General features: G+C 47.3%; 1 protein-coding gene across 2 annotated transcripts in view; it reads right to left on the reverse strand.

Moving 5' to 3' along the window:
- The window catches only part of LOC126522590 (protein eva-1 homolog C-like), a 172003-nt gene that overhangs the window by 18651 nt on the left and 131931 nt on the right, over positions 1-21421 (reverse strand). For both annotated transcript variants that reach the window (XM_050171362.3, XM_072288824.1), the window contains 3 exons: positions 4580-4815; positions 2669-2792; positions 1432-1581 (listed from right to left, as the gene is read on the reverse strand). In XM_050171362.3, the coding sequence (XP_050027319.3) occupies positions 1432-1581; positions 2669-2792; positions 4580-4815 (510 nt within the window). The remainder of the gene's footprint in view (positions 1-1431; positions 1582-2668; positions 2793-4579; positions 4816-21421) is intronic.

Genomic DNA, 21421 nt, shown 5'->3' on the forward strand with positions numbered 1-21421 from the left:
TCGTCTGGGTGTCCTCGTGTTCTTTTTTTTTTACGAGTACTTAGTTTCTTCTAACTATTGTGTAGTTGCTTTCTTGCGCATTTATTCAGTGGCACACAATCTGTTTCACAAACATGGACAATTGGGATTGTTCGTTGAGAAATACAAAGCAACGCTGCGATGTCCCGTTCTATATTTCTGTCATCGTGTTCTTCTTTATTTTATTTTCTTTGCACAGGCATCTCCAGCTGTCGCACTTCGAAATCCTTCAGATTTTTTAATTGTTGTTCTACACGAAGTGTCTGATTGCTTATCCAAACATTCGGTCGAACCCAACAGACACCGGAGCTTTACTTTTTGTTGTTCAAAGCAGCCGCTCACTGCAAACGTCAGAGCTGCTCTGTTTTAGTTATTACGGGAGATTCTTTCATGTCTCGTGAGGCATCGGCTTGTGCTTAAGAACAGACAACACAATGGATTGATCAAAACCTCGTTGTTGTCAAGTTGCTCTGGAACGCCTTTCCGACAAACTCCTTCACGCCTTCGTCTTCATTTATTATTATTATTATTATTATTATTATTATTATTATTATTATTATTATTATTATTATTATTATTATTATTATTATTATTATTATTATTATTATTAATAAATGTGTGTGCAGGAGATGTTTGTATCATGGGTGACACCCGCTATTCCTTCTCTCTCAGGCAAACAGTACTTATATATAATTAGTCGGTTAAAAGAAAGAAGCGAGAGAAACAGATCCGTAGAGTTTCTTACAGAAATTACTAGAGGGAAATCTGGCGCACTCATGGCTACAGCGGCCATGGGAATGACGGTTAGTGCATGGATGTGTCATATCTTCGCGCTTGTGGTTTCGGAACTTCATGAGGCGTTATTTATTACGCTTTATCTTCCCAAGTTTCCAAACAATCATTGTTTTATATAAACTCACGAAAAAAACAAAGAAATTCTGCGTTTATGCTCACTCACAGTGAATTGTTCTGTCTATAATGCAAAATGTTGCCGAAAATGAGGGCATTGCAAACGAATGACAAAACTGTTTGGAGCCACAGGGACAAAGTTTAGTCAAAGCAACGTGTACTGAGCGTCATTACCTTGCTAGCTCAACTACCATGCTTGAAGCTCCCACCGACATCGCCACCACATTTCCCTCTAGTAATGTTTTTGCTGGAAATTATCACCCCACACAGAAAGTTAGGCTATATATAGTTGGTGTTGATACACCTGCTGAGACATAGTTACTAACGCTAACAAGACTAACGAGAAAAAGCTGGGACAGGACAGAGCACTAGCGCTCTGTCCTGTCCCAACTTTTTCCCGTTAGTCTTGTTAGCGCCAGTAACTATGTCTCAGCAGATGTATCACCCCACGAAGTTGCGACATACTTCGACGACAGCAGAACTAGAAGCGGTAATTGTACTAACCGGACAGCTTGACGTCCTGCCTCTGCGGGCACTCGGGCACGCCTTTCTCGGTGCCGCCGAAGTTGGCCGAGTAGACCACGATGCGCAGGTTCTTGTGGCAGCGCAGGTTGAGCACGTCGTTCTCGCACACTATGCGGTTCGAGAAGGTGGCTGCAAGAGGGAACGCGCGCTATGTATGTAGCGATTGAACGTTTCGTGCGGGAGAGAGATGAGGAAGACAGACGCTCGGAGGGTCCTGCACGGGTGCAAACATGCGCGCACGATTCTTCGCATGGGAGCAGCGTGTTGCGAAAAAAAATGAATAGAGCAACTGGTGAGTGAATTTGCAAAATGCAAAGCTGCCTACAGGACGGTGATTCGCGAATGGGTAGATGCTCGCTCACTTGCGTGGGTACGTGTGGTCGCCGTTCTGTGTTTTAGTGAAGCTGCGATCTCGTTGCTGTCGCTACCGAAGTTCAGCGGCTGCGGCATTTTGCAGCAATGCACGAGGTTACACGTTTGATTATTGATAGGTGCGCTCGTATGCACGGATGCGGTGGAAGGAAAAAAAAAAAGAAGAAACAGTCGCGCGTTTAGGCTTGGGTGCAGTTACATAAAGGAAAAAAAAAAACAGCTGGTTTCCTGCATTATATGATGCGAGCACAAAACGTTAGATCACTGGAGGATCGATTGACCTACAAGCATCAAACAGGTATATAAGATTGACCGAGAAAGGAGAAATAATCTAAATTTCTGCCATTTAAGTTTCATGCACGGCGCCAGCGCTGCTTAGAGACATGAAATTCGATTATTCAATAAAGTAAGAAATTAATAATTAATTAGTTAGTTAGTCAAACAGAGTTACGGTACAACAGGCACCTAAATTAACGGCTGAACAAAATATCGGCGGTAAGCAAGACGAAATGGTGCATGTGAGCTCCTTGCGCAAACTGATTCCTATCTTGGCCTCTGGCGGGCCTGATATAGGCACTGCATACACCCTCTTTTTTTCTGTGTTTCTTCAAACACAACAATGTGTATTTTCTGGGTGTTGCTTCTTCCCTTCGTTTCCAACTAGGCCAACGACAGGCCTTGATTAATTTGGACCTGTGCTGGACTAATTTGGACAGGCCTGAATTTGGACCTGTATAATTAACCAAGCGCGAGAGAGCGCTACGGCTGTGTTTGAGCAGTCATCGAGGCACGTAACTGAGACCGAGAATATACAGGCAGGGGAGAACCGGATATTGTAACTCACTGGGGCGGCACTTGTAGGCGACCTCGGCGTATTTGTACACCCCAGGGCAAGGGTCCACCATGAATGACTTGACGCCAGTCCTCACCATGCACTCTCGCTTCTCTCGGCATGCTGCCTCCACCACCTGTGATGACGTCATCCGTACAAGAAAGCGCCTGAGTGTTCCCGATAACTTGTTCTGGCGGCATTCGCGATGACCATTCTAAGGCAAACAACCGAGATAAAAGGAATTAAGGAATAAGTAAAAAAAAACGGCCGAGGCATGAGTATAGTTTTTCAAATTTGGCTCGAAAGAAGCTGGGACCGAATGCGCAGAGCCTTTCTTTCATAAGCACATTTTGTCGCATAGGCAGGTCGCCTTCGCTTATAATATGTCCCGCATCAGGACTTGCGGGAATTCGCTCTTACGAACAATTCTAGCGTTGAGTACTTTTGTAAATACGGGCGCTGACCTCTATTCCGCTGCTGTCGTAATACATTTAGAAGAATTTACGAAGAAGAAAAGTCCTCAACCTGTCTGTCTTTCTCCAGTCGCAAACGGTGCATGAGGCAAGACACTGCTGAAATCGAAGGGTTACATTCCTTTTGTTCCGTGTTGAGTTACTACGGCAATTCGACTGTCAATTTTCTAACCCTCCGCACAAGTCAGCACGTGTTCTTTTTTTTTCTACTCACGTTAAGCTGTGACAGTTTTCCTGCTTCACTCTGTCATGCTATAGTTTGAGATTGACTTAGTTTTAATATTCTGTCATCGCTGACTTTTTCTCATTGACTATATGTTGAAAGTCACATTGACAATGAGCTAGTTATTTTTCATTTCGAGCGTACCGCTTTGAATAATCTTGTCATTTCCTTCTTGCGACGAACGAAGAGAACAGGCTTCTCCGCATTCTGATCATTTGTGCAAGAAAGTTAGCTTCGCAGGAACAGTGTTAGCTTTGCAATTCGCCCGAAAGCAGCATGTAGCTCCGAGCTCGGTTTCATAAAACCTCATTGACATTGCTGTATGCTGGATAATTTCCTTTTTTTCTGGTTCAATGTCTTCCCACTTCCGTTACTCCATGAATTCACTCTCACACACCCATATCCTAAGTCACCTCGCTAGCTCAGTTGCTACAGCGACTCGCGCAGATTGTATGGAGTCTGTGCCTGGTTCGATACTATGCCCAAGCTTTTTTTACAATCTTTTTATGCGAAGCATACTAGCTGCACAACCACGCTCTTCCTTGCTGCGCCGCGCGCGGCCGCGTAGCTACCATATGACGTCATAACAGCTGCAAAAGCGGAGGCTCAACTCGTGCGCTCGCTTGCGGCCGCGTAGCTACATAGCCGGGTCTCAGCTCGTGCGCTCGCCTGCATGAGTTGTTTCTTCGTCTAGCCGAACCAAATATAGCCAAGCAACAGCAGTTCACCAGGCTAAACAGTGGTTCAACAACTAAAATAAAGGCTAGTATGCTTCGCATCCTGGGCTTAACCTTAGCTAAGCCACAGCCATTTTTTTCAACTGCTAATATATTTCTACCTCCCCCTCGCACGATACCGAGCGTAGGGTGGCACATCAAATTTTATAGTCTGATTAACATCGGCGCCCTTTCCTTTTTCGTTTATCTTTCAAATCAACTGCTAAGTGGTTGTTTTTCTCTCTGAGAGGCTCGCAAATGTTATTGATGTTGTTTAGTAACTCCACATAGATGGGAAGGCAGGCTGCATTAGAGCCGCCTAAATCTTATTCATGGTTGTGAAATTGTAACTACCAATTTGCGACACACAAGCACACAAACGTGCTAATCTACAAAAAAATGTGAACGTGTTCCTTTTGTAACTTCGTGCTAATTTCGGGTCCACGACTGTTCTTTCTTTTACTAGCGCATCATGGGTTCAGCACGTGACGTCTTTATGTATTTTTCCTACCTTGAGCGCTTCCTTGGCGATGCACTCGACGCTGCCGTTGTACTCTTGCGCCGGCTTGGCGTTCTCAGCGCCCTCCTCCTCCTGCGACGGTGGTGGGCAAAGCATGTGGTAGGGCACCGAACGCCCGTACTGGGCCACTGAGATGGAGATGCTAGTGTTGCGAAAACAGCGCAGCTGCAGCTCCTGGCCGTCGCAGGCGAACTTCTGAAACGTCTTCAGGGTGCCCGACAGCAGGGCTGCGAGAAAGGAGAGTGAATCGGAATGTAAGAAGCTTGGTGAGGGTAAGGGTTCGCATACGCGTCTAACACGACATGGAGAACAATTAGTATCATGGGAATCGCAGATATTTGCTGTAATATTCCTATGAAGTACAGCGACCGAATGTTACGGCCCATGCAAGAGTGAGGCGTGGCAACAAAATAGAGAATGCAACGTAACGACACAAGACGACGGGAAACGGCAAAGCACTAAGCACCAAAACTACATAGGCAATAAAAACGGCACTCAGTTTGTCCAACAAAATCACTCGGCAAGAACTTTGGGCACGAAGAAGCTTCCAATTTTCTACTACTCTTGCGTAAGCGAGACACAGTTGCAAGAAGCTAGACTTGAAAGTTGTTTGGTTCCGCAAAGTTCATTAACAGGCTGCAAGACTAACATTACTTGGCCACCCCCTCATCATTGGAATAGAGGACGACATGTTCCCAAGAAAGGCAACAGTTACGTGTCAAAACGGCAATGAGCATTCCTTGGGTAGTTCCCACGAAGCGACCGCTTGCATGGCGCCCGCCCAGACGAGGACGGAGCCCGCCTAGATGAGGACGGAGCCCTTTGAGGTGACTGTAAACGGCGCGTTCTGTGGAAGCTGTATCGACCGTCAAAGCCAGGTTTCTCAACTTGCTCGAAGCTGACTGTCACGGAGAGCCCGCTAATTGATGCGACCATAGTCAACGAATTCCGTAGGAACAACGTGGATCTCTGTTCCTCTATTGCCTCGTCATCGCATCGTAGGTGGGTTTGAAAGCTGGACATCACAGTCTGGTGGCGCTACCATGGGCGGAGTGCTGAGAACAGTGCGACCCCTCGATTGGCCTAGACACGGTACTCAAATTCCCTAGGGAAAATCTCTTATTTAGAAGAGGACGTGTTTGGTGCAGTAATGTGCTCACATGTGTATGCTCAGATGTGTAATCAGGCCACAGATGTTAAGTGCTCCGACATATAGCGTTGTGAGACTTTAATTATAAATATGTAACACAAATCCGTTTCTCGTTTTAGTCGACCTCCCGACTTCATGTCCTCACCAACAAGCAACTCTCGGCGATAGAGAAAGGCGACAGCGTGTTTCTGCTTAGTCAGCGTAATGCGAAAGCCCAGTATAACTCCGGTCAGCTACCATGTTTTAGGCGCTCCATCGGTGCCGGCAAACGACGCCCTGTGTGTCGCCCGAGTCCGAACCACGAACCACAGAACTGGATCACAACCCAACCAAGCTTCATGCCGCTGCTAGGCAGCAAACAGTGTCGGCATATTGTCGGCAAACGTTGCATATTGCCAATGTAGTCGGCACTAGAATTTATCTTGCGAGTAGAAATTTATCAGTAAAGTTTATCAGTATCATCAGTGGGAATATTTCTGAGAGCTTTCGACGCCAATCTACCCTAGTAGGGTCTAGTCGATTAAAAATTCTAGAATGCCTCCACAACCTTTCGCGCACGCACATCACAACGAGGCCGCAAATTCCAGTAACGCTGGCTTCTTTCCCTTCACTGCTGATTTACAACTGTCCAGTACATTACAGCAAGTGGGGACTGTCCTGCACTGAGAAGCAGAAAATATATTTCTTAATAGCAACCCATCAGTCCGCGTCATTCATTGTACAGAAGACTTAATAGGGCCTCCGGTCGCGTTAGGGTTATTTGGGGTAGGCTGCATGTGGCGAGTTTGTGCCACGACGAGCTTAGTACTGGGAGGCGAGATGGACGCTTCAGGCGTGAACGTTTTCGAGGCACAGACAAAATTCAAACAGGATCGAACGCCATGGGTGGCAACGAGGACGGTCGTTGCTTGCTGCAGGCGGACCTAGGCTTGCAAAAGTTGCCGCCAATCGCTCCGCCTGAACGTTACCTATCAACCGCGATATAGTCTGAAACACTTCGCAGTACAACTAGCAACACCACGTTCCGAAAACAAGTTAACTCGGATTCCAATACATTGCGTTTTTCTAACCACTTACGACCACACGGTTCACCATTCACTTCCCAATTCCGTGTAACGAAGGAACTTTAGGAGGAGCCGAAGCGTCTCCCTCCTAAATGTATAATGTCCTCGCGGGAACAAAATGTCACTCGCGTTTGAGTGTGGCGCCGTCTTGCGCTCGAGTCCATCTATTTATCTATTGCGTTGTGCTTCAACTTCAACGCTCTTTAGTATGTAATGTTCAATGCAACCGAGAGCTTCACAATGCACACACACCTACGATGGGCCAAGTTTTCTCTTGCAACGGCAAGCTGGAGTTCGCGCTTACCCTGTGCTGATGCGATATAGGAGGGCGACATCAGTTCTATTAAGTCCTCTAATCACGCAAGGTTCATGTGGTGCTGACCACAAAGGATGGAAATGGCTTAAGATGTCCTTCTTCGCGTCTTTTTTTTCTTTCGTCCTGGAACCTTCTTCGCGGGCTTCAATTGAAGAGCTTTGCTGACCAGACTGTCAGCGACCTCGTTGCGACTACGCCGGTATGGGAAGGTACCCACTGATATACGGTGGTAAAGCCTACTTCCTGTAATTCTTTAACAGCATGTTATGCACGCTGAGTGCACTTGGCGCGGGCAAACCCCCGCAGAGTAATAGTGGCAGCGCAGCCTAGCTGTCCTAAAATAGAACTGCAGGCTGATGCTGAGAGGAATTCAGTTTCCGCAAGGTTGGTGCAAGGACGACGCTTTCACATGCCGTAGCAACGCCAGCTGTCTATGGCAAAATCTTAGGAAGAAACGAACAAAGGGCAGAGAAATGTTGAAGTTGAGCCACAAGAGCGGTAACTCTATGCAAAAATGAAGAAAGGTGCAAAAAGAAAAACAAGAGAAATTGCTTATGCACACAAAAAAGTCTTATGCACATATTTTGCGAGGCGTGCTACATTCTATAGAAACATTCCGTAGAACGCGTTACAAGTACATTGCGCAGAAATCATATCAAATGTACATGCGCAAGCACTTTGCACAATGTGCGCATGTTTTATTTTCTCGGGGAACAGCCCAGAATAAAGAGACGTTCTCGAATTGGACAGTGAGAAATGAAAGCCGGAACAAGACGGTTCCCGGTAAGTAACAGAATCAGCACGGCGTGTCAATGAGCGGTTTAGTAAAAGTAGGCGAACGAGAAAGAAACGTTTTAAAAATATTTTTTCTCGAAAAGTAAGAATTAATAACCGACCAGACTTAGGAAGTGCGCCGTGAAAGTTGTGAACACGGTGATTCCTTTTGCTTCTCGGGTAAAATAAACTGCGCAAATTCAAAAATGATAATAAATTATCGCAAGTTGAGTAAAGTAGATAGTCGAGCAAGTTGCTATATGCGTGCATAGAACAGTTCCTGTCTTCGGTCTTTTTGCGCTGCCCAATTCAGTATTCAGTATTGATAATCGCAATATTTCTCGTGTTTCATATCAACGGAGGGACGCTAGTCCGAGCGTTTGTTTTAACATCCATCCAGCGCGTTACGATCCGAGCAGCAGATCCTTGTCGCTACACTGTCAAAAATCAATGTAAAAAATTATGTAAAAATAAATGCAGCATATCTGCTACGTCATGGCCAGTGGGCGACCGCAGCGAGTGAACCTCCGTCGACTGAATTAACCTTTACTTTTTTTTCAGACCTCCGTCAGCTCATGATAAAACTAAAGGAAATTGAATAATGTCACTACCGCCGCGGTTACGCAGTGATTGTGGCAATCTGATCGAGGTTGAGTTCCCATTAGCAGCGCTCCCAGTACGATGGGGGATGAAATGCGAGAAGAAAAATGCTCATATGTTGAACATTCGGTGCAGGTAAAAGAATGCCAGATGCTCAAAATATATCTTCCCACTGCGACATCTCTCGTAGCCCGTGCGTTGATCTGGAACGTGAAACTTCAATCAATTCTTTATAATACGGACCCTTCTTCGTTCTGCCTTTCCACTTTTCTTTTGTCGACTGAGGTCCCCCGAGGAGGCCTGCTAGTGCATTAACACTACGAGTTCCAAGCTAAAAAGAAGCAAATGCGAAGTTTGGGAAGCCGCTTACACGGTAAGATTCATCATCGTTATCATCAGCCTATCTTTATGCACACTGCAGGACAAAGACCTCTCCCTGGAATCTCCGATTACCACTGTCTTGCGCTATAGCTGATTCCGACTTCCACCTACACGTTTCCTAACTTCGTCACCCCACCTATTTTTCTGCCGTCGTTGAGCGCGTTTTCCTTCCCTAGGCACCTATTGTGTAACTATAATGGCACACCGGTTATCTACCCTACGTATTACCTAGCCTTCCCAGCTCCATTTGTCTTTCTCTTAATGTCAGCTAGAATATCGGCTATTTCCGTTTTCTTCAGACAAGAATAATTGGAGTTCGTAGGAAGAGGCTTTCATCATGGGGGGGGGGGGGGGGGGGGGGGGGGCAGTGGACATAAATATAGGCTGATGATGAAGATGATGATGTCCATTTTGACATGAAGTTAATTGAGCTCCTTTAATACTTATAAATTAGATAACAATTTTGGCGACGAAAGAGTGAAAGTGCGAAATGTTACGCCTATATATAGTTTATGGAATGCACGGAGAAATTTAGTTTTTGTTTAATTTCTTCCATTATATTTCCGCAAGCATGAAAGTCTATATGAGATAAGCTATATGCCCGTTGCTGTTTCATCACCGAAAGTAATTTGTCGTTCTGATTTGCGACGACATAAAAGCACACTTACTTTCATATAAAAGGAGACGAATAGTAGCTCATCGAAATTGACTTTCCTAAAGTAGGCAGGCCCCTTAACATCCTGGGCATCCTGGAAGACCGACGGAAATACTTCGGAGTATTGAATTTTTAGATTTCATGGACGCTTATTTGACTCCTTTTGTAAAATTCCATGCCCCCTCACACTTTCATTTTTTCGCGTTTCCTGCACACCACGATGGAAAGGAAATTGAAACGAATCCTTCTGAGTGGCTCGGTTGATTGTATGCTCCGAGGATGCGAAAGAGCGCGTAATAGTATTTCGCTTCACATCAGCGACCAATTTTCTTTTAGTTTACACGCGCTCAATCGTTGAACTGATCGATCCTCAGTTTACTATAGTTCGATGTTTCTCGTTCTTTAAGTGTATAAAATAAGCGAAATAATCGTTGTAGTGTTTCGAAGGTCTGTCGTCTGTGACTGAGCATTTTCTTCTGCATAACATGGAATGTCTTTCCGGTTCAATATCTACCTGATTTTTCGCTAGACCAAACTTTATCACGGCCGACGCATTTCCGTAAATTTTGTCCTAACATTTGCATAACTCGAGAGATTTCAAACAGTGAACGTAATTTCAATGAGCCCCTCCTTCGCACGTGTGGGGTAACAAATTGGACGTCCATGTGATCAACCTCCCTGCCTATTCATCTCTTCTCTCCCTCTCTTGCTCTCATTTGCACCGCTCACTCAAGGACACGTTATACATCTGGTATTTCTTGCTACATATTTGGTCGCCCTGACCAGCGTTATATTAGAGTAGATATGTCACCGACTTGCACTTCCTGTACTAACACGACAGCTAGACAGCGGCTTTATCCGCTACGCTATCGCTCGCATTGTGAAAAAAAAAGAGCTTCCCTGACAGGCAAGAGCGCGCAGAGTAATAGTCGTACGAAACAATAAAACTTTCGCACTAAGGCAGAATGTGTGATCAAAAGTTGGCAAACAAGAAAAGCCTCATCGGCGGGCCAATGTTTCGACAAGCGTGTCTCCGTATCTCAACGCAGGCTTCGTGCGGGTGCATCGCTTGGCGGCCCACTCTTCTTCAGCGCTTTTGCAAATTTTTACATTATAGTACTTTAATTCACGAAAACTGTGTAGCAAAACTATAGAGGTTTCCTTTTTCTTCTTTTTTTGTCTTTCTTTCTTGGGAGGGGGGGGGAGGCATTTTTAACCGCGGACGCCGGAGGTTATTCCAGAAACACAGAAACATTGACCGTGTATGCTTTCCACTGAAGTGCACATGGTCCATTTAAACACTTTCCAACTGCTTCAATAACTACGGTTAGCCGCCTGGTTATTTGCATTACACACGATGCGACAATTAAAGCCAGTCAGAGCTCCACTTAGCAGGCATGCTTGTACAGACGTCAGCCACACTTTCAAAGCTTGAATATAATTCTGAGGTTTTACGCGCCAAAATCACTATTTGATTATGAGACACCTCGTAGTGGGCGACTCCGGATTAATTCTGACCGCCAGGGGTTCTTCAACGTGCCCCCAACGCACGCGACCATGGGTGTCTTTGCATTTCGCGCCCATCGCAATGCGGCCACCACGGCCGGGATATGATCCCGCGACCTCGTGCTTAGCAGCGCAACACCATAGCCGCTAAGTCACCGCGGCAGGTTACTTTTGAAGCTCTCGTCCGCAAGCCAGCGGCAAAAATATTTAGACACTGGGCCTTAAGTAACAAGGTATAAAACTATCTGGCACCCCATACATTTCGTGGCCGTTAAATTACCAGCGAACCTTTCACGACGTGACGCAACACTGATGTGTCGGCTGTGGGTATGAGTAGCATTCACCAACTCCTACAGCTATCGTATTGGAATGGCGGATTCACCAATGTGCGCTAAGTGCAAGTGTGAAGAGACCATCAGTCATCTTCTGTGCCACTGTTCTCGCTTAGATAATCAACGTGAGACTCTCCAGTGTGCCTTGAATAGACTGGATGACAGGCCATTTACGGAAGTGAGGATCTTGGGAGCCTGGCCTCACAGTTCATTAGCCCAGAAAGCAGTTCGAGCGCTTTTTCACTACCTGAAGGCAACAGACTTGAGTGCCCGACTGTAGACACCCTACACCTAAGTTTTTTTTTTCTCTCTCTCTCTCTCTCTTTCCCTCCCCATTCCCCTCCCCACGCGTAGGGTAGCAAACTGGACTCAGTCTGGTTAACCTCCCTGCCTTTCCTTCTTCTCTTCTTTCTCTCTTGAGGATGAGCAAGGAACTGCTGCTTGTCTCAGGATTCCTATTATGCATATGTGCCTTGAGCCCTGAATGGCTTCACCTCTTCAGTTAAACTGCGTTAAAGTAATGTTCCATATATTCACTTAACTTAAGGTGATCAGTTCTTAGGTTACAATCGCAAATTTCCGATAATTCGTCGTTGTAAATACTATGTTGTCGACGAAATAGCCTCTTTCATGTCTTTTGCACATGCTTTTAAGAATGAGTCGAGATCTTCACCGAAACTCCCGATATCTGGGGGATGATTCGTGGATTGAGTTTAACGCACCAAAGCAATGCAGGAGTTAATAATCACTGTCGCAGAGGAGATGTCCGGAGCATTTTGACCCCGAGTACAAAGAGGCAGGAACACGCAATGCTTCTCTTTATTTATTCATCTTGACTCCCAGGGTTTGTTTAGGGCACACATAAACCTCGGTTCACGAGGACTTTTGCATTCCGTCCCACCTGAAGGTAGATGTCGTGGTCGCGAATGAAAGCATGGGGGTCGTGGTCGTCGGCGTCGTGGAAAAAAAAAAATTCGGTAGTATGTTACACTCCTCTAACGCGTGAAGGCGAAAACTTGCTGCACACTTGTAACGCACTGTCTCGCATTGTTGCGTTGCTGCTGTCGCAGTTCGACATCTTCGGCTCGCGTTCGACGCTGGGCTGCGTCTTCGCGCACTTGTATAGCGGGGTCAGACTCGCGCCGACAATGTTTCACTTCGACTTTACTTTGCATCCTCTCATGAGGGAATTGAAGCGTATGCTGTCCTGTGTGTTGATTGGGGGATTTCAATGATTGTATGCGCTGTGCGCTTCACTTTGCTGAGCACCTGTAGCCCCAGCCTTACGGGGGTGTGAGCCATTGCATTTTTCGCTTGTAAGGGGATATGAGCCATTTACCAGGTCACGTGCTTCTTGTTTTCTACACCTCCATTAGACGCCGCGTTTCTGTACGTCGTATGCGTTATCCCAATGAATACGTGCGCTGTGCGCTTCCCTTTGCTGAGCGCTCGTAGCCTCTGCATTACGAAAGGAATGAGCCATTGGATTTTTCGCTTGCCTGGGGCAGGGGGGGGGGGGGGGTATTAGCCATGGATCATGATGATAGTTTTTGTACCATTGGACCGGAGAATGCGTTTTTTAAAGGCCATCGAGGGTGTGAACCACTTAAGGATTTCTCCTTAAAAGGAATATTCACTCAACACTACGTTCAATTACAGACTTTCAAATTCCTTGACGCGTTCAGCCACGTCGACGACTGAACCCACTCTATAATATAAGCCCAGTGACAACGCTTACACTCTCGTAAACAGTTTGCCCCAAGAACGTAACCATTCCGACCAAAACTTCGAGTCTGATTAACAACCAGTTAGCTACTGCTGATGCATATTGTAACAAATAGTCCTGAAAAGAAAGGATGCGACTACGACTGCAGAAAAAAGAAGTCATCTTGTCACGTCCATCTGCCTCACTTGTGTATTCATTTTTTGTGAAGCGAAGATTGTCATAAGTGAAATAGTTTTCAAATTTGTAGAAAGAAGGAGACCAATACTTTCTCGCGCGTCGAAAGAAAACCGTTCCCCTCGCACCACACACAAACGGGCGCTAAATTGTACAGAGTCCCCGCAAATAGATAGCGACTGAAAGACTTCGTGTATAAGTACCTCAATCTAGCAACGTTCGGTGACAGATCCCGTTTCTTTCAAATGTCTCGTTGTCTCGAAAGCATTGATTTTGCAGCAGGAGCGAGGGCCATCGCAGGGCTTAAAGAAAAGCGGGGTTAACGGGCCGCAAAACAATGGGGCCCTGTCTTCTTTCTTTTTTTTTTCAGCTCCAGCCACGCACGAGATTCGATTGAAGGGCGAATTGAAAAGCCATCCTGGCTGGCGGCGCATTGATCTTGCAGCCAGCCAGCGAGCGGTCGAGGCTAGCCATTCGAGCGTCTATAAGCACTCGCTGCCCCCGCGTGTCTTTCATTGCGATGCACTTTCATGCTTCAACGTCCCTAGTGACAAGGTCGAATTCATGCAGTCTATGACAAAAATGGCGCAGCTTCGGTGCCCGTCACTACATCTTGGAAGATGCGTATTGTACGAGCAGACAGTTTTTAACTTGATTTAAAGGTGGCGCCAACGACTATTTTCTCCTTTTTTTTTTCGCAACGTGATATCATAGGGGAGGTTCGCGTCTTAAGGTGGCACCGGTTACTCTTCGTCGCATATGGCAGTCAAAATTACATCACATAAATGTAGGGAGAAACACTGAACACAGTAAAACACACGCACGCGCGCGCGCGCGCGCACCCGAATACATTCAATGTTCTGCACACGAGCCCATAAAGCCACTGAAACCAGTACAGGAGCACGCACCAGCACGCACGCATATACACTGCGTGTCTGAAAATGTGTGACCTTATTTTGTTGTATACAAAACTACAGAGTGCAGGTTGACCCCATTGTGCGATGCGGGAAATACTTCTTTAACCTGCAGGTGACGTATCCTTCAGCTGCGTCTGCTGTTGAGTAGAAGCAATTGTGTTGAGTACTATCGTCTCGTCTTTGGTCGATTTTGATTGAGCGATTACTTGAGATCCGATAAAATGTCGCTCTCTAGGCAATTCAGAAATATTGTCTTGTCATAAAATGCAGCCTTCCTAATCGAAATTGCTCTTCTCTAACACAGGATGCCAATTGCGGACTTTAAGAAAAAGTTTGTTATTTTCTACATTTGCCAGCTCGTGCGTTTAAATTTTGTGAGAAACGTATAAAGTCAACGTGTCAGGAATTTTAGTCTTCCGGCATTTAGCGTGTCGTTTATTTTCGAAATGTCAAGGGACGATGATATAAGGGCTCCCAAAAGCTGGCCCAGTTAGGGCGTCCCGTATTTACGAAACTAAAGTGCAGAGGCTCCCTTCAATATGGACGCGAAGCATCCTTGAAGATACGTTCACCTCATCACAAGTTCATCTCAACACCAGTGCACTGATTTCGCAGGAAACTAAATCAAGGCTCCCCGAAGACTCAGCTTATCAGGGAATCGCGCTTAGCCGCATTCGCTTTCAAGTGAGCTTGCTGCGTAATGCGCAGTTGCGAGAACACTACCATTTCAAAAGCCTTAGGCCCCAGTTCAACGTTTTCAGTTTTCTTACCCACGTCTCCCTTTTCACAACACGCAAAAACAGAAAGGTGCCGGGAACCACGCAGGAACTAATACCAACCACGCCTCTCTCGCTCGTGAGAGACCTCGTTGAGCTCTATGTAAATGAGTCAATCTACTCGACGATTGGGAGTCGCGACCATCCTGTAACCTACCGGCAATAGCTACACGGTGCCTGAGGCTTCAGTGTACAGTCACATTTCGTTCTTCTTACAGGTCGCAACTACGAGTGGAAAATTTATGCAAATACTTTCCATTTACCTGAAAGCAACAGCTTTTCACATAACATAGCAAACTTTATGAAACAGCGTTCGATATGTTTGAATTGCAACTTTCCTTTAAATACGCGTAACAATTAATATGTGGAACTGTGTTTCAGATAGGTAATGAGTGTGATGCGCACAATGCCCCACATAATAGCGCCTAATAATCCGGAAAATTGTTTGACAAACCTCTGCTTAGAACCACGTTTGAGTAGCCGCGACATGCTTCCCTGTGCTTGAACGTTTTCTTCTTTTTTTTTCAAGTAAAGGTGCATGAAGTAATGTATCCTGGATAATAGTTGCAGGCGTAGGTGGAACACTGTTAGGATAGCAGTGGTTATTTCACTGGGACATAGTCCCACATAGTCATGGTAAGGTATATTTAAATGGTAATTTAAACAGACTTTCATGACATCAAACGCCGTTTCATATATTTAGCAGTTTCATGTGGAAGAAATCATTCCATTTAGTTAAGTGGCAAGTATTTGCAATTTCTTTTTCCTTATAGCTGTAACCAAAGTGGAACAAGGTTTTAAAAGATGCGATTGCTCACAGCACCGCTATAAGTTTCGTGTACTCGCTTTGGACGTTCGCACGTTTTTCTGTAAAGCCACTGCCTTCGGTTGGCAAATGAAAATTGTCCATAAGTAATGCATACGAGTCCTAAGCGGTGTACCTGTATCGGCGGCTAAGCATTCCGACGTAACGAAGGGTATTACACGCGCCATGAGAGCTTGCAGGATAGCACTGATTGTCGACGAGGCCTTGGAAGAGGCAGTAGCGTAGCGCAGAAGCGCATGGGACGAATATCTGAGTTGTGTACCTTGCAGAAAACGATAGGAGATCTGAGACAGAGTGTGTGTGTGTGTATGCGAAAGAAAGAGAAAGGCAGGAAATAATAATGAAAGCTAGAGATGTTAGCCTCGCCCACAGAAAAGAAAATATAAGTCAGCCTGAAGCAAGACGCCTGGCAAAGCAGTTCCGAGGGTGAAAGAAAAAATAAGCAAAAGAGGATAAGAAATGAAAACTATATAAATGAGAAATCAGGGAAAACAGCTGGCTAGAGGAGAAATGAAAGCCATTGCAGAACACCCGTTCATGAATCAAGAAAGAAAGAATAAAAACAAACACTGTCTCGTAAAACGGATACGCAAAAATTATGGTAATTCTACACCATTTGATCAAAGCCTGCGCAACGTAAGGAAATCAACAGTGCCTTCTCAGCGCGTGAAGTGTAGCAGGCAGACCTCAAGGTGCGACAGCACGGCGCAGCTCAACGCATGCCTCGCGACGGACGTGAAGTCCTCGCAAACACTGCACTTGTGGCACATTGGTGCAATACACGACTAGATAATATATACGAAGGGATTAATTGGTGAAAGAAACATTGAGCCAAGTGTACGATGCAAGCACGCACGATTACGCCTGTTAAAGCTACGCGGCACGCAAGAGCCAAAGCTCGTGTACGTTAGATTCAGTTTTCCGTGGCGCGGGATGCGTATCCATCATGCGCTTCAGTCTATCGAAGACTTTCTTTCCTTTCGTACTCTTAGAGTTCGATTGGGCAACGCTCTTTCTGATGTGTTCGTTCAAGAAAATGGAGTTCCTCAGGGCAGTGTGTTAAGTGTGGCCCTTTTCTCCCTAAAAATAAATTCAATAACTAGTATCATTCTGCCTGGTGTGCAGTATTCATTGTGCGTAGATGACTCACAAATCAGATTCACATCATGTAACTTCGCCGTATGCGAACGACAAGTACAAACAACCGTTAATCGCCACACAAAGTGGGCTGATGAAAATAGCTTCAGCGTGGCTTTCCGTTTGTTTCATACGCAAACGAGGCCTCCCTACGCAACCACCCCTTAACCGCAATGGAAATACCATCCAGGTGAGAACTGAACAAATGTTTCTGGGGTCGCTGTTTGAATCAAAACTAACATTTGGTCCGCGCAACAAACAGCTGAAGCTCTGGACACAGAAAGGGACAAACATCACAAACGTTCTGCCTGTTACGTTTCGCCTACAATGCGCGGTAATGCCGGCGCGGATGCAACGGACGCCGGGGCTTTGTTCAAAGCGGCGGACATTTTGGCCCGTCCGACGCCGCCGCGACGCCTACCCGCCAAGCGTGTCCAGGCGTGTTTCAGTGCCACGTGTCTTCGTGTGTGCGTGTGTGTGTGTGTGCCCTCGCTTGTCAAAGCGCGGCAGCCGGGGAGCGGAGTTCCCCGAAGGAGGGGCCTGGAGGTCTCTCGGCTCAACCGCTCGCGCCGTCGTGGGCCCCTGCTGCGCCGTCCCGTGACCTTCATCCCGTGACCTTCCCTCCTTCCCTTTTGGACCGCGACGCCGAGGGTATAAGAGCAGCTGCCCCCGGACGCCAGAGGAGAGGCTCCGATTTGTACTGTTGAGTTACGTGCTCTCCCGTCTCTCCACTCCGGTCGACCTGACCGGCCGCTCTTTTGCTATGTTAGAATAAACCAGTTGTTCTGTTACCAGTCTTCTCATGCTTTGCCGGGACCTTCGGATGCTTCCAGTGCCCCAGGCCGCCAGGCCAACGCTACCCTTGGGGCTTGCGACCCATTGGCAATAACGGGCGTCAGCACCTAGACCCCAACAACTCGGGCCAGCGGTGCGATTCCTACATCTGGTTGCCAGCGGTGAGATCGCGACAACGGAGGCCAGCAGCGAAGAGATGCGGTTGACTGTATGCTGAGCAGCACAACGACCATCCGGGAGCAGTGCAACGAGCCCTGTGTGATGACTGGTTGCCTGCAGCGGAACGACTGCGCTGAAGTCTTGGCTGCGAGGTTTGGTGAGTGCGGGACTTTCTTCTTCTGAGTTTTGCCAGGCTTTTGTTAGTGTCAGAAACAGAGCTGGTAATTGTGGTTGTCGTTGCTACCGGGTTAGTTTGCGGCAAGACAATAGTAGGCAGTAGAGAAAGCAGCATTCAGAGCAGCCATGGATTTGAAGTCGTTGCGCAAACCGAAATTGTTGGAGCTTGCGAGAGAGTTGGGTCTGGATGTCTCAGACAAACTCAGAAAACCAGAACTGCTAAGGGCTATTCTTGAGTTAGAAGCTGAGGATGACGAGCTGTCGGAATGCCTTGAGACCATTGAGGAGAGGGAGACGGCAAAAAGACAGGAGCTGGAACGTAAAGAACAGATAGAACGAGAGCAACAAGAGAAAGAAAGAGAGCGCGACCGTCAACACGCTTTGGAAATGAAGCGTCTCGAGTTAGAGATGGAACGCGCTCGTAATGGAAGTCAGGCACACGGTGCAGGAGAACGAGTATTGTTCAAAATGACTGACCTGATGCGGCCGTTTAAGCTTGGAGAGGACATTGGTTTGTTCCTGGTTAACTTTGAGCGAACGTGCGAGAAGCAGGGGTTCTCTCGGGAAACGTGGCCACAGCGCTTGCTCACTTTGCTACCCGGCGAGGCGGCCGACGTAGTCGCTCGCTTGGAGAGAGAGGAGGCAGAGGATTTCGACAAAGTGAAATCGAGTCTGCTAAAAAAGTACCGGCTGTCAGCGGAGGCGTTCCGTCGGAAGTTTCGGGAAAATGAGAAAGGCAAAAGTGAGTCATATACAGAGTTTGCGTACAGGCTTATGTCAAACATGCAGGAGTGGCTCAAAGAAGAGAAAGCGTTTGGTGACCACGAGAAAGTTCTGCAGTGTTTCGGGCTAGAACAGTTTTATAGTCGGTTACCTGAGAACGTGCGGTACTGGGTCTTGGATAGGCCAGACGTTAGTACGGTGGCTAGAGCCGCTGAGTTAGCCGAGGAGTTTGTGACGCGTCGGGCTCGTGGAGCTAAGGACGGTCAAAAGGGTGAATTTGGCTCTAAGTTTGAGAGGCCGAAGTTCACGCCCATGAGAAAGCGGTTCGAGATGAGGCAAGCGCGCGTTTGTTATACGTGCCAGAAGCCGGGTCACTTTTCGGCGCAGTGTCCGACCGAACGTAAGGAGACGGCGGCAGCCGAAGCCGAACGCAGAAAGCGGTTCGAGGCGAGGCAAGCGCGCCTGTGTTATACGTGCCAGAAGCCGGGTCACTTTTCGGCGCAGTGCCCAGAAACAAAACCAAAAGTCGTGTTTTTTTCATTAGGCAGCACTGACGAGAACATCAAGCTTCTCGAGCCTTACATGCGAGACCTCCTCGTGAACGGGAAAGAGTGCCGAGTGCTTCGCGATACCGCAGCTACGATGGATGTCGTTCACCCCTCTTACGTAGAACCCGATATGTTCACGGGCGAGTGCGCATGGATCAAGCAAGCAGTGGAAGCTCATAGCGTGTGTCTGCCGGTAGCAAAAGTGCTTATTGAAGGACCTTTCGGAGCACTTGAGACGGAGGCCGCAGTGTCATCTATGCTGCCCCCCCAGTACCCGTACCTATTTTCGAACAGGTCCGATCACCTACTGCGCGAGAAGGGGCTTTTGTTTGGTGAGGCTAGCGTTCAGGCCTTAACCAGATCGAAGGTTCGGGAGCTCGCTGCAAAGGCGGTAGTTGCGGGACCGACGTTGTTGAAAGATAAGAAAGGGTCAGAGGCGCAGCAAGCTAGTATTCAGAGCACGCCCGAACGGGATAAAATTGAGCCTGTAGCGTTAAAGGCACCAGATACTGGAGAGGAAATTCCCGATGCGGGAAAGTTAGAAGAGCTTCCGGTCGAGCTTCCGGGACTAGGCTCAGTGACAAACAGGAAAGACGCCGATCAAGTCATTAGTGACTTAATAAGTAAAGCATCGCTGTCGCCTGAGCAGAAAACAGAACTACACCAGCTCTTACAAGAGTTTCAAGGTCTGTTCTCTGAGAGGCCTGGTAGGACTTCTGTCCTTACTCATGACATAGAACTTACCTCCCCAGAGCCAGTACGATCCAAGGCGTACCGGGTGTCACCCCGCCAGAGCGATATTATGGAGGCTGAGGTAAAGAATATGCTACAGCTCGGTGTTATTGAAGCGGGTGAGAGTGATTATACCTCCCCTTTGATTTTAGTTGAGGTACCGGGCAAGGAACCTCGTCCTTGCGTCGACTACCGCAGGCTTAATTCCATCACTAAGGATCAAATTTATCCGATCCCTAACATCGAGGAGCGCCTTGAGAGAGTGAGTAGCGCTCAGTTTATTTCCACCTTAGATCTTGTCAGGGGTTATTGGCAGGTTCCACTTACAGAAGAGGCTAGTAGGTATGCGGCGTTCATTTCACCAATGGGGACATTCCGTCCTAAAGTTTTGAGTTTTGGTTTGAAGAACGCGCCATACTGCTTTTCGAGCCTCATGGATAAAGTGTTGCGGGGACAGCAAGAATTCGCTTTACCGTATCTAGACGACGTAGCGATATTCTCCGCATCCTGGCCGGAACATATGGCGCACTTGCGGGCAGTGCTAACCCGCCTGCGCGATGCGGGCTTGACAGTCAAAGCTCCCAAGTGCCAGTTAGCACAGGCCGAGGTTGTCTACCTCGGACACGTGATTGGTCGGGGTCGTCGCCGCCCCTCTGAAATAAAAGTGGCCGCTGTGCGAGACTTCCCGCAACCGCGCACGAAGACCGATATTCGGTCGTTCTTAGGTGTCGCCGGCTACTATCAGAGGTACATCCCCAGGTACTCTGATATCGCGGCTCCCTTGACGGATGCTCTAAGAAAGACAGAGCCGCAAACAGTCGTCTGGGATGAGACGAAGGAAAGAGCTTTTAGCACCCTAAAGAGCGCCCTAACAAGCCAGCCTGTGCTACGATCGCCCGACTACACAAAAGGGTTCGTTGTTCAGTGTGATGCTAGTGAGCGAGGCATGGGCGTTGTACTGTGCCAACGGGAAAATGGAGAAGTAGAACACCCCGTCCTGTATGCTAGTCGTAAGCTGACGAGTCGTGAGCAGGCGTATAGCGCCACCGAGAAAGAGTGTGCGTGTATCGTGTGGGCCGTTCAGAAATTGTCATGTTACCTAGCTGGCTCGAGGTTTATCATTGAAACGGATCACTGCCCTCTCCAATGGCTGCAGACCATCTCTCCCAAAAATGGCCGCCTCCTGCGCTGGAGCCTCGCTTTGCAACAATATTCCTTTGAGGTGCGTTACAAAAAGGGGAGTCTCAACGGTAACGCCGATGGCTTAAGTCGAAGCCCCTAACGTGGGAATCAGCCTCAAAATTGCTTGTTACTGATGTTTTTCTTCCTGAGGCAGGATTTTTTTTTAACTTATTGCTTTTGTGT

This window comes from Dermacentor andersoni, chromosome 6, assembly GCF_023375885.2.
Source record: "Dermacentor andersoni chromosome 6, qqDerAnde1_hic_scaffold, whole genome shotgun sequence".
NCBI classification, from domain to species: domain Eukaryota; kingdom Metazoa; phylum Arthropoda; class Arachnida; order Ixodida; family Ixodidae; genus Dermacentor; species Dermacentor andersoni.